The sequence below is a fragment of the Anarrhichthys ocellatus genome, unplaced genomic scaffold (assembly GCF_004355925.1).
Source record: "Anarrhichthys ocellatus isolate YVR2014 unplaced genomic scaffold, GSC_Weel_1.0 scaffold69, whole genome shotgun sequence".
Lineage (NCBI taxonomy): Eukaryota > Metazoa > Chordata > Actinopteri > Perciformes > Anarhichadidae > Anarrhichthys > Anarrhichthys ocellatus.
In genome coordinates, this window is record NW_022280099.1 from 113,423 (window position 1) to 126,701 (window position 13,279).

General features: G+C 43.3%; 1 protein-coding gene across 1 annotated transcript in view; it reads left to right on the forward strand.

Moving 5' to 3' along the window:
* Positions 1-13,279, forward strand: part of brf1a (BRF1 general transcription factor IIIB subunit a) — an 84,515-nt gene that overhangs the window by 37,851 nt on the left and 33,385 nt on the right. The window contains exons 12-14 of the mRNA XM_031873137.1: positions 10,220-10,281; positions 10,809-10,890; positions 11,069-11,124. Of these exons, the coding sequence (XP_031728997.1) occupies positions 10,220-10,281; positions 10,809-10,890; positions 11,069-11,124 (200 nt within the window). The remainder of the gene's footprint in view (positions 1-10,219; positions 10,282-10,808; positions 10,891-11,068; positions 11,125-13,279) is intronic.

The window sequence follows — 13,279 nt, forward strand, 5'->3', positions numbered from 1 at the left end:
GTGTGTGTGTGTGTGTGTGTGTGTGTGTGTGTGTGTGTGTGTGTGTGGGGAGTTGAAAGACATGAATCTCAGCACCTGTTGGATAAATATTTGATTTGTGGTATTGTTCAATCAACAACAAACCTGTGGCCATCCTCTGTACAAAAACAAATGCTCGTTAATTAATAATGACTCATTACTAATCCATGAAAGCTCACAAACTTATTAATTTCCTCTCTGCTGCCAGGACAGCAGGGCAGGCCTGAGTGTTTAGGAGGCCCAGGGCAGGACAGTAGAGCGTGATGGACATATGGCCGGATGGACACGACCCCACAGGAGGAGGGCGACAGACAGGCAGACAGGCGGTGACGGCGCAGGCAGACAGGCGGTGACGGCGCAGGCAGACAGGCGTCACCGATAACACACAGCAGAAACACCAGAGGAAGAAGAACAAAAAGTCTGATGTTTATTTCAAGCTCTCTGTGGACGGCCGATCATATGCTTTCAGTGAGTCGGTACAAGCTAAGCTGCCTCAGCAGCAGTGTGGAGGGGAATATGGAATCAGGCTGTGTGTGTGTGTGTGAGAGCAGCAGTTTGCAGTCAGTCTCTCTGGTGAGGCGGCTTCAGCGGCCCGTCACAGCAGCCGGCTGTGATTGGAGATGATGTGCGTCTTCTGGCCCGGGGAGAGAAAAAACAGGAAGCCGTCTCGTCTGCCGCCGCCAGCCTGACGGGAGATGACAGCGACCGTTTAGCAGGCAGGCAAAGGCGGGAAACCGCTCGCCGCTGGCTGCTACGTCACAGCAGATTTCACCGTCTCAACCTCGCTCCCTCTTCCATCTTTACGCAGCAGGACTGGGGATGTTAGCAGGGGGTCCCTCACAGGACAGGGACTCCAAATGTCTGAATATTAGATTAGCTGAAGAATAATCCTCTTTACAGACTTTGACAATATAGGGCTGTGGTTTTTCTGGTGAGTCTAAAATGATTTGGTATTCATATCTGATATTCCTCTCTTCGGGACGAGGTTTGAGTGGACATAAGTTGGACAGCACAGACTAATGTGGTGACTGAGATGCAACCTGGAGAGCTGCGATGGGTCGGCCTGGGCGGCGTGTGTTTTCATCTTGTTGGTAGTTGAGATGAAACATGAAGCGAGTTGAATGAGAATACGTAAGGTGGTTTTGTGCAACCTGTTCTATTTGAAGGAACCCTTGTTTTGCAGCTGGCCACATGAGTCATGGACCAGTTTTAGTTTTAAACAAACAAGTGTAACGGTACGCTGCTGGATGATCCTCACCAGAGAACTAGAAGGGTCTGAGCGCTGGATGTCCATATCCACAGATGAAATAAATACGTTCTATCTTTTGAAAGCGTCAGACTTTCAGCTGCTTTTGGTTCAATTCAAATTGTGTTCATGTGTCAAAGCGGCCTCGCTCGGAGCCGGAAGGAGAGCGGAGCGTCACAGTTGATGTCGTTGAGCCGAGGTGTTTCAGTCCTCTTTGGATGCGGCAGCAGGAGGACTGAAGCTGAGGGAAGCTTGTAGCTGAACGGTCACTCTGCAGCGTCTCGTGAGGAGGATTTGAGGACGTACCAGATGGAGAAGTCCTTCTTGGGTCTACATTCTCATATTGACATTCCTTAAAGTTTTTAAGCCGATTCCTTCTCAACCCTCTTGTCAAAACAAATGCTCCTCAAGGTCCAATAGCAGCTCCTCTGGAGTTAGTCCAGCTGTCGCGGAATTACTCATTTTATTCTTTTTCTCAGCATTTTAAGGACTTCTGGTCCATGTTGTGTTGTCATCTGTCACTGTCAATATAAATCCTTCAGGCTGTATGGACGGTATATCAACATGTTGTGTATAAACACAGTTTGTGTATAAACACCAATCGTATTGTTGTTATTTTGGATCACATTTAAACATTTTTAAGCTGCTAAGAATATACCATGCATTGCAGCGTTTCGTCAGGGATGTGACTCCACATGTACACTGCTGCTTCTCATGACATCATTGTTCGGTGCATGTGAGACACAGACTGCTGATTCATCAGCGTGGTAACAGCAACATTTGGTTAAACATTCTTGTGGCAGTCATCTGACATTTCAGATGTTTGGATTTCTCGTGCACAACAATGCTCACATTTAACAGTTCTCCGTCATTTTTGTGACGGCGTTCTTGAAATTCCTACTCCATCAAAAGAGTCTTTTCAGTTCATCTCCGGATATTCAGACATTGTAGACTCACTCAGTGCTGATGATTAATTCATCCTCCTGCGACATTACAGAATGTCCTGGAGGTAAAAATATAGGCCGAATATTGAAGCGGGACAAAATGACGGGACGTGTCTTTGATCTGAGACATTTACTCAGAATGTGGAAAACATGACTCGCACTGTTGAAGAGATCCGTCACTTTCAGTGCAAACACTCGTCTGAGAGGACGCACACAGCCACACATGGCAAAAGAGAGGGAACTGAACAACAACATGGCTGCTCATAACAATGGAAACAAGTGATGTAATGTCTGCTGATCCCGTCTGAAAGTGGACTGAACTGGTAGTGTGTTTACAGGACGACAGTTCAGACTCCAAATACATCTTTACTCGTTTGTTGAAATGCTCCAAACAACCTTTGTTTCACTGCCCACTAACCAAAAGATCTTCATGCGTGTTCAGACCATAGACTAACATAGTCGTCACCCATTGTACTGCAGTTTTAAAGCCTCGAATTCGGCGATTTCACCGTCGCCATCTTGGATTACGGCCGTCGCCATGTTAGTTTTTTGTCAACCAATGAACAGAAGTTCCCGTATTTAAAATGTGGAGGAATGACGTAAAGATGCCGTAGCCCCGCCCCTAAAACATCCCCTGCTTTATGGTCTGTTTGACTCTAAATGGACCATAAGTTACTAAATGAACATCATGCTGTGTTGAAGAAGACTTGAAACTAGAGATTGAGACCATAAACTCATGTTTACAATGTTTACTGAGGGAATAAATCAAGAGAGAAGTAGAGTCATTTTCTCATAGACTTCTATACAACCAGAGGAGTCGCCCCCTGGTGGACACTAGAGAGAATGCAGCTTTAACACATGAAGCATCAGCTTCACTTGGCAGAACCGGAGGTTGCTGCTTGGTTCAGACTGAACGCAAAGTTCATTTTTCCTTTTGAAAAAGATCTGTCTCCTCTCCTTCCAACAGTCAGCGTTGGTTTCGTTTAAATCACAAAGGCAATAGTTTCGTTAAAAACCTCAACGCCCTCACTACACAGGAACCAGAGCTACAGGTCATGTAGCTGTGCCGTTTATTTTGTGCGTCAAAAACATTGAGTAAAAAAGTTCAGAAAGACTAAAAAAAGGCCTACATTCACCATAAAACGTTTCCACTTTGCAAAGGTGGAAGAGTTACTCATTGTTTATCGGCTCTTCACCACCAGGTGTGTCCAGGTGACCCTGTGGTCGAGGACACACGGTGTTGCACGTGTTCACAATGGAGACAAATCAATTCATTAAAATATCACAAATGCCATCTCGGGTATGACACGGCAATGAAATGTCATGACGGACCGCAGTCCCTGATGCTCGTTTATTAATCTAATACATTCACACTACACAAGCTAATTAAAAAGTCAAACCCAGTCTGCAATTTAATCAACCAACTTTTTCTATTTCTATGTAAAACTTTGCTCGTTTGGTCGGAAACAAACCTGTTAACAGTTCAAAGTGTTAGTACTTCTGCCCTGAGGGTTATGTTTACTGTCTGGTTTGTCTTTTAATTAGGATATCTCAAAATGATTAAGATTAGTTTTTAGTGAAAGTTGGAAAGCTCTGGGTGTAGATCTGAATCAAGTACATATTGGTAACGATGTGCAAATCTGGCACTTCTTAATGTTTTTGCTGTTTCTTAATAAACTACTGTGCTTGTTTTGTAACTTTGGAAGCACTTGCAGACTTTATTACTCTGTCTGTAGCCCCACAAACTCTTACTGAAGACGTAGATCTTTAACAGAATCTCACAGCTCAGTAAGTACAGCTGCTCTTTGTCATTTTTAATCAAACAGGAGGAAATAGAGCATTTGTTTCGGACTATTTTCAGTGGCGGGTTAATCCACATTTGGTGCTCCTGTTAGTTGATACATTTACTGCTAGTTTTGGTCTTTTCATGGGATTTGTTGACAAGTCCCGCCCCTTTCCGGTCGACCAATGGGACGTTATTTTGTCGCTAAACTTTTTGACTTATAAGACGATGCGATGCTTTGTGTGTTGCGTACCAACATGTACTCGCACCAACAACAGGTCTCACTTTGTCTTTCTCTTCCTGGCTGAAAAAAACACATGATGTAAGACAACGATACATGTGTGTATGGATATAGCTAGGCTAGCTAGCTAACGTCCAAGTTTCTTGACTTGGACGTTAGCTTTAAAATTGATAAACATGTGTAATTCATGGCACAATTCTAATGAGATAAAAACAAATATTCGTCTTTCTCCGTTGACTACTGTACGTATTATTTCAGAAATAAGGTCCCATGGGGGACACCGGAAAGGGGCGGGGCTCCTCCTCTATAAGATAATTACTGCAAAAACAAAAAGTCTAATCGTCCACCAGGAGGAGGAGGAGGAGGAGGAGGAGGAGGAGGAGGAGGAGGAGGACTCCTCCTCCTCCTCCTCTCAGTCTGGGCGTCTCAAAGGTCGGGAGGTGATGTTTTAATGGGCTCTCCCATGTCAGTGAGGATCTAGCACTCTATTTATTACCTCGGCTGGCTGGTTATTTCTCTGGGCAGAGCTGGCACCGAGCCTTATTACCTCATGCTGCTGCTGCAGGGGGCGGGCGCGGGGGGGGGGGGGGTTGTGTTTTTTTTTTTGCATTTAAAGCACTTTACTGAAAATGTGATGGATGTCTTGGCATGAGTGCAACAGGAGGTGAAGACTGAACGCTGCGGATAAAACATGGCTTCACTGTTAAGAACGTTTTATTCCAGAATGAAGAGAAAAGTGATCTGCAGGTTAATTAAGCTCTCTCTTAATAACTGGACTTGCATGTGTGATATAAGTTTTGACGTGCGTTTTGGCAATAATCATTACAATTATGTGACATCTTAGTGTCGTTATCAAAGTTTAGCTCTCCCTTAAAATATTCCTGTTCTTTAATTAATGACATCTTTATAATTATTTAATATTCCATTAACGGGAGATGCTGCAGGTCAATATTATTATAATATTATCTAATAACTATCACCATGAAACTTCCCCTGTCGATCACTAACATTAAGGCAAATATTCTTTAAAGTTTTCCTGAAACATTATGTTTAAATATGCAAATGAGGCATTATCTAACGGTAACTTTAGGTAAATCTACAGATTCAAAGAGACAAAGTAGTAAAATAAAACATTAAATGTGTATTTGGATGTTTGCTTTTCGCTAGTTTGAAAACAAGACGATGTTATGGAAGTAAAATAGCCCCAAACTCGTTTTCTGGTTATTGCTTTAAATATTTAGCGATTTGTTGTCCTCATTTTATATTATTTAAAATTGAATTATTGGTAAAAACGTAGAAGCAGTTTAGTTTCTAGGTTTTTTTGTAAAGCACTCTGCAGCATTTCATCCGTTTTATCTCTGTGCAGAAGCTCATTCTGCTGCAGTCGCTTTCACTTTTACCTTTTCGACCACCGTCCTGTCTAAAAGAATCCTGACAAATTGAAACGTCTCCCTTCATGTCTCCCTCTCCTCCTCGTGGGGGGGGGGCGGGCATGTAGGAGAGGATCGGGATTGTTGCTGACATCAAGCACTGCGAGTCCGGATAACGTGGGCTCCTTTTTGAAGTGTGGATCCATTCATCCTCCACAACACACACACACACACACACACACACACACAGTCTTTGTTTTTTGTAAAGGAGGCGGTGGAGGGCTGGAGGGAGAGGACAGGAGGAGTGGAGCAGTCAGCAGACTTCTTTTAATTTAGCCAGCATGACTTTTTTTTATTCCTCCTTTTCTGTCTCCTCAGATCTTAAGTGAAGCGGGATTAGAAGGAGATCAGTCTCCCTCCTCCTCCTTTTTGTCTCAACCTTTCTCCTCCTCTTTTCTGTTTTTATCTTCTTCCTCTCCACGTCTTACGTCTCGTCCTTTTGTGTCTCCTCCTCTCTCAGCTGCTCTGCTCGTTGCTCCATGTCTTCCCTCCTGCTGGTTTTCTCCATCAGTCTCTTTGTCTCATTCTTCTCTCTTCATCTTTGTTTTTCTACTTCTTCCTCATTCTTTCTCCCCCATTCTCTGCTGTTGTCGCTGCATCTCTTTGGCCTTTTCTTCTGCAGTTTTTCTCCATTCTTCTTCCTGTCTCTTAAAGGACACAGCTGGCGATATTTGTATTTTTCTTGTCGACATGTCCCATGAAAAGAGCACAACCGTGTCGTCTTGTTAGCCTGACGATGGGATTTAGACGTCACGTCACAAAAGTCACCTTCAGCAGAAGTTTAAAGTTTAAACGACGAATTGATCTGCTAACAAGTATCGTGTGTATCCAAAGCATCTTCTTTGAAACTTTTTGTTGATATCATTTTAGTATTTTAAGCTCCTCAATTTAATTCTGCTAAATTAGGATAAACAGTGTTTGAAAGTAGACAAATAAGAAGTGTTTTTATCTACAGGTTGTGAACATTACTCGACCGCTAAGTGCTGTGGTTTAGTCTAAATTTCAGGTTTTAGTTATAATTATTACATTATTATTATTATTATTATTATTATTATTAGTTATTTGCAAATGTTAGAAGCTACACTCAAGCTTCTATTTAGGTTTGTGAATGAAGTTAAGAACGTCTGTTCTTAATGCAGCCTTCCTTTGTGTGGGAGAGCAAAGAGTTCATTGAAAGGCTCGACTCCAACAAAGATGGATTGAAGCAGGAAATTTGAGTTTCAGATTTTGGTCTTTTAATATAATTTGAGTTTTTGACTGACACACGCACAGGCATGTGTGTCTCATGGTGCTGTACGAGTTTTGTATTTGCCGCAGACAGACTAATTTCTTTAACAGTCTAACTGTAAATACTCACTAGAGCATCAAATGTGTATTAATCCGCCGCTGAAAATAGTTCCCATCGAATGTTTCCTCCTGTTTAAGCGACGTTTGCTTAGAAACCGCACTGACTGCAGCTGTTTTAGCAGACTTTATTTCAAATGAAGCTACATATTTATAATAAGTTTCGGGTTGAGTGCCACAGACAGGAAGTCAGATCTTACTGAGAGATGCATTCTTGAGTTTGGTCTTTTTCCTGAGATTTATTGACACCAAGAAACATAAAGAACACCACCAGCCTTCTCCTTTGATCTCTCCATATCTCTCACTTTCTATGTTTAGCTCAATCTCTCCCCCTCTCGCTCTTTTAAATCTCTTGTTCTCTCCCTCCCTCGCCGCCTTCAAAAGGCCGTCTCCTTCACCTGTTAGCGTTCCTTGCTGCAGGGCACATTTTCTCTGTTTCTTTGTATTTTCTTCTTTGGTATTGGAGAGGCCTCTGCGGTGAAGCATCTTATTCTCCTGACCACATCAGACAGGCCAGGCGCCGCCTGGGACACAGCGAGGTGTGGGAGACGGGGGAGGAGGGGAGGGTTTACCTGGGGTGAGGTTACCTGTCTGTGAGGACCAGGAGAGAACGTAGAACATAGAGGATGGATCAAGCTGGCCTTCCTCGGTTTGTCTTCAGGCCAAAAATACATTCAACTTGGCGTCTTCTCAGACCACTGCTGAACTCTCCAGTGTCAGCGAGCACGAGTGTTCTCGCTGTGACGCCACATGGAGGAGCTTCCAAGTCGTGACGAGTGAAGACGCCACTCGGACAAGTACCAGTACGAAGTCACCGGGACGCCCAAACAAACCCGTCGTCTTAGATGTCATTCAACACTCTGTGAAGGGTTTTAATATCTTAAAGGTCTCATGGCAGTTTGTCTTCATTATCGATTAATGTGACGAGTATTTTCTTAATCGGTCGATTGTTTAGTCCATAAAGGTGAAAAAACACCCGCTATGATTTCCCAATTCCTACCATCTCATACCAGCTTTTGCCTTCATCTCTTGTATGAAGCATTTTCTTGCCTCAGAGTGCTCTCTGTTGTAGAATGGATCCTTCTCTCCTCTTGCCTCAGTATGAGGTTAGAGATGCGTTCCAGATGGATTTACTGACATGAAAAAAAGATGTTTGGGGAATCTTGTTTCTCTTTCTGTATTGATATGCAGACAGAGCTGGATCTCTGAGTTACTGAGCTGCTGCCAGACGACCTCGGGCTTCTTCTGTCCACAGCGAAAGGAAACTAGTTTCTCCCCTCACGGTCATCAGGGATCTGCTTCCTGGTTTCCTTCAGGATTCAGAAGTTTTTGCGAACGTGCTGCAAGTCTTTGCCACTTTATTTTGGGGCCCTTAACGAGATGATGTAATCCGCTTCTTTTTATCGTCCTTCAACTGCTTCCAGTGATGAAGGCTGCAGATATTTAGTTTTCTGTTTAATAAGGAGACGTCCCGCTTAATGCAGCATTCACCTGTCAGATCTGCAGCCAGTTCATTTTCAGTCCCATGTTGTACACGGCTGAAGAGTCCGGCTACAGACCTTCAGATGGAATTTCTCTTCACCTTTTGTCAGGTTTTTCATTGTGGTATTTTGTTCATCTGCCAGGACATTGAACCAATAGAAAAGGACAAGTTCAGCCATTCTATCGAAACTGTGATGACTAAACCACGAAACGCTCTACTCGTAACCAGCGGTGAACGTAGGCCGGTACGGTCCAGGTGTCCGTACCACTAAAAGATGTAGTGTCATGAACACACCGAAGTCAGATGAACGACTTCCTGACTCGGGAGCGCTTGAATGCACCGTTGTCTTCACACTCTGGGCAGAGACCTTTTGTCTCGTGACGTCCCCGGCTGTCTCCTCTCTACAGGGCCAGTAAAAGGACTAAAATGCAGAAAAATGAAATAACTTTTTCCAATCTTATATTTCAACCTTGCCTTACCTACACCCAATATATAATTTGGATCCTGAGGTCTGCAGATTCGTCTTTTACGCTCACCAAGAACAATTTCTATGGGTTTGATGAAATTAGCGAGTGTAGATATATCAAAGCCAGACTGAATAATAACTCCCTCCCTTGGACCGATGTTATCAGCTCTTAGTCTCGCTGTCGCTGCCTCCCGGAGCTGCCAATCTCTCCCAGGGCTTGTCTCCATCTTATCTTCTCCCCCCCCCCCCCACTTCACGGAGAGGAAGCTCTTAGAGGGCTGGGCCCGACAGATAGCGACTGACCTGTCTCTTCCCTCTGGAGCGGTTTTCCATTTTTAAACCGCTAACTGAACTCAACTGGCTGACTGGATTACCTCCACGGCTGTGTCCCGCCTCCCTGTCTGTGCACCTGTCTCTCCGGTATCACGTCTTTGAAGATGCCGCCCTGTTCGGGGGGGGGGTTTGAACTCGAGGGAGGAGGGTCCCCTGTGAACGTGCCAAAGGCAGAAAAGCTGACAGAAGTTAAACGACTGCCGTTTGCCACCTCGTGAAAACATCTCTCTCCATCTTTGCTCATTGTGATTGACCGTCTGATGTCTGCAGGCAGCCGGAGACGAGTTTCACTTTGTTCCTAAAAACATCTAATCAAGGTGGAGGATCTTTGGAGTGAAAGCTGTTGAATTTCCTCGTGATGGTTTTCTTCCACTCTCAAAGCCGCCACTCACTCCCTCCTTTTTGTTTCCTTTTTATCAAAGTCAATCACATTTTCTTTGAACTTTTTTCTTCCAAAACGTTTCTTCCCCTGGGGGAATTCAAATGCCTCTTTCTTGTCTTTTATCAACACATTAAAAATGTCTGTGTCACTCTTGCAATCAGCTCCATCACGTCAAGAGACGCAGGTGAAGAACGGGAGTCGGGGCGCCGCAGTGTGTGTGGAAAATGCAAATTGCCGTTTCAGCATCTCCTGAAAATATAAAGGCGCTGCTGCAATCTAGGAAGCGTATCATAATTGAAAAGGAAGCGTGTTTCAGGTAGATCGGCTTTAACGCGAGTTAAGCCTATTAACGTCTTATCAGAAGTCGCAGTGCGTTTATTAACCCTGGATGGAAGATGCTCCACGAGGAAGAAGATGCAGCAGGATGGGTTTTTTTTTTTTCTTCCACCAGCTGCCGTTTCCTGTTTTGTTCCCTCTGGGACGTTGAAGCTACTGCGAAAATGTGCGCGAGAGCAAATGTTCTAAATGTGATTGTTGTGTCGGTGACAGATGGTGATGCTGACGGCGGGGAACTGGACCTGAGCGGGATAGACGACAGTGAGATAGAGCTGGTGTGTACCTCAGGTTTAACGTGCACACGCTCCTCAGCTCTTCTGCTTCCTGTTGAGCTAAACTGTGTTTCCTGAAGATGCTTTATTAGACTTAAAAATAAATCACATCTGTTCCTGTTTTAAACTCTTGTGATTCATTTATAATGTTGTTTTCCGTTTGTTATCGGGATGTTTTTGAACATTAAAACTGATTTTTGGGAAGTTAAAGTTTGATCATGAGGCAAGGATTAAAATAAGTGATTTTTTTTTTTAAACATTTGTGCTCTTTGCTTTTAGAATCTTTTTATCGAGCACAAATAAAAGCAAACATAAAAATCTAATATGAAATCTAATCGACTATGACAGAAAACTAACAATACAATTGGATGCATGTGTATTTTCATGTATTTTGACGTAGATTAAAGGATATATGACCACATCATGACGTTGTATTGGATTGCATTATGGCACATGTACATACAGACGTCTTAGATTAAGAGACAAAGTATTTGTCCAGTCATGTGATTGTTCTCTCTGCCTCGCTGCAGTATCTGCTGAGTGACCATGAAATCCAGGTGAAGACGGCGCTGTGGATGGCAGAAAACTCAGACTACCTCAAAGAGCAGAAAGGTACTTTTATTTGCCTGAGTTGTCCCCAAATGCTCCTTCGTCTCTCAGTATTTGATCAGCCAAACGGAGTTAAAACCTTTCATCTGAACCTACTGGAGTCCTGTGTTGATGTCCCACCGTGTCGTGTTGATGTCTCGGGGTTTTTAATGCTCAGACTGTTTCTTGTTTCTGCTTTCAGAGAAGGAAGCAAAGATAGCGAAGGAGAAGGAGCTCGGGATCTACAAAGAGAAGAAGGTAACGGCGTTCAGCTTTCACAACTTTAAGACTCAAACTGTTCAAATGGTCTTTGAGCATCTGTTCGTCAGAGAGAAGTCTTGCATGTAGGATGTTGATCAGTCGGTTTGTTAGCAGAGAAAGAAACAGTCGGATGAGATGCAACACAAAGGTATCCAACCTCCAAAATCTGCACCCTGTCATAAAACCAGTATTATCACCTGAACACGTTGTTTCTTACTCTACTCATTTTATTTCTGGATCTAAACCGGTGAATCTCAACATTTGTGGCTCACGACTGATGAGTGCATCTCCAAAAGGTCGACTTTTCAGCCCAAAAACCTGGTTTGTGTTTGAGCTTTTAAATTATTTAGTTCTCTTAAGTATGAGGAGAGTTTCCTCATGAACACTCAGCGCTTCAGTTGATCAAAAATCACCAAATTTGGAGCGACTCCACGAGACTGACGGTAATAAAGGTAATTGCCGAACTCCAACCGGGACCTTTCACGATGACTCTGTCAGCATCCTGCATCTTTGGCTACAAGAACCACATGTTTTCATATTTATTTGACACATTTGATTTTAATCTCTGAGTTGCACATTGTGCTGCCGGCAGCCAACCTATAGTTAATCTACAGGGCCGTACGGATTAAGATTCAGCCGACTCGGCACTATGGATCAGCCGGCCTTTAATCTACTCAAAGAATGCCTCCAGGGGTCCTGACTAAAGATTAATTTCATTATCGATTACTCTGTCGATTGCTTTTCTACACAACGTCAGAAAACTGTAAAACATGCCCGTCACAATTCCCCAGAACTCAAGACGATGTCTTCATATTGTTTTGTCCAAAACCAAAAGATATTCAAATTGTAATATATAAAACTGAGGAAAGCTGCAACCAGACAAGCTTTGATTTATTTCCTTTGACATATGATTCATAGATGATCATGATTAGCTGACGATTCGCTTCATTGACGCTAAAAGTCTAAAAGAAAATTTGCAGTCGTCAGAGATTCTCAGACGTCCGTCAGGTGGGCAGACAGACGCGTATTTAGTCATAAGGAGACTGTGAGACAGATGCAGAGAGAGACAGACGGATAATGAGATGGACAGGACACAGCGAGTCCTGTCACACTGGTTTCCTCTCATATCCCATGACTGGTTTTGGCACCGGTCCTTTGTTAGACCCAACATCTGTTCACTGGTTTTAACTGGCTGGATTAACTGCAGATGTAATGAGACATGCAGCCTCCTGACAGCCCCGATCCAATGCTGTGCTTTCACCGACACACGACTGAATAAATGAATAAAATGAAGGAGGTTCTTGTTTCGTGTCTGACTCTTAACATCCCGAGTTGATTAGCTGCTGTTATAAAGGGATCAATTTACTGTCGGCGCAGGATTTACAGTTAAATTGCCTGAAATTTAAGAAAGTTGTGAGATTTAAAACCACGTCGTTTGTTGCATGAAATGTGTTTTCAAAAGTTAGTTTTCAGTAAAGAGAAACTGGTCTGATCTGAAGCGGTAGTTTGTGTGGCGGTCACGGTGAATGTGGAATAACTGAATGAGGTGATGACCCCAATCTGAGGTCCTAATTGAGATAAATGGCTGATTACAGAAATGTGTCCAGCTGTACGTTTGCTTGCAGATGATGTTCCTCTGGAAAAAAATCTCTCCCATCTGCGACCTAATTGGTCTAATAAGAAGACAAAATATGTGCAGATAGCCTTCGACCCTCGTCTGCTGTGGAATTGGAGTAAATTGAGTGAAGACCGACTACAAGCTCCTGATTTGTTTTAGAAATGTGTCTCAGCCAGCGTACCTGCTGAACACCAGCGTGTGGGCGTGTTAGCACGCTGACGTTAGCGTTACGTACAGCCTGGCATCCACAGATGTTTTCTCGTTAGTCACAATGGTGGAAATGAACTTTCGCACTTAAAAAAAAAAAGATGTTGCAGATTAGATTTTTTTTTTTAAAGAATAGAGTTGAGTGAATATTCTGTTTAGATATGTGAATTATTGATCATTTAATTCATGAAGATGATTTCATACAAACAGTTGCCCGTAAAGCAATACATCTATTTCTTATTGTTCAAGATCAGAAGAAGGTTGCCAACATGTCGACTCATGGAATAACGTTCAAGCCTTCTCTCAACAACCCATTTACACCCCCCC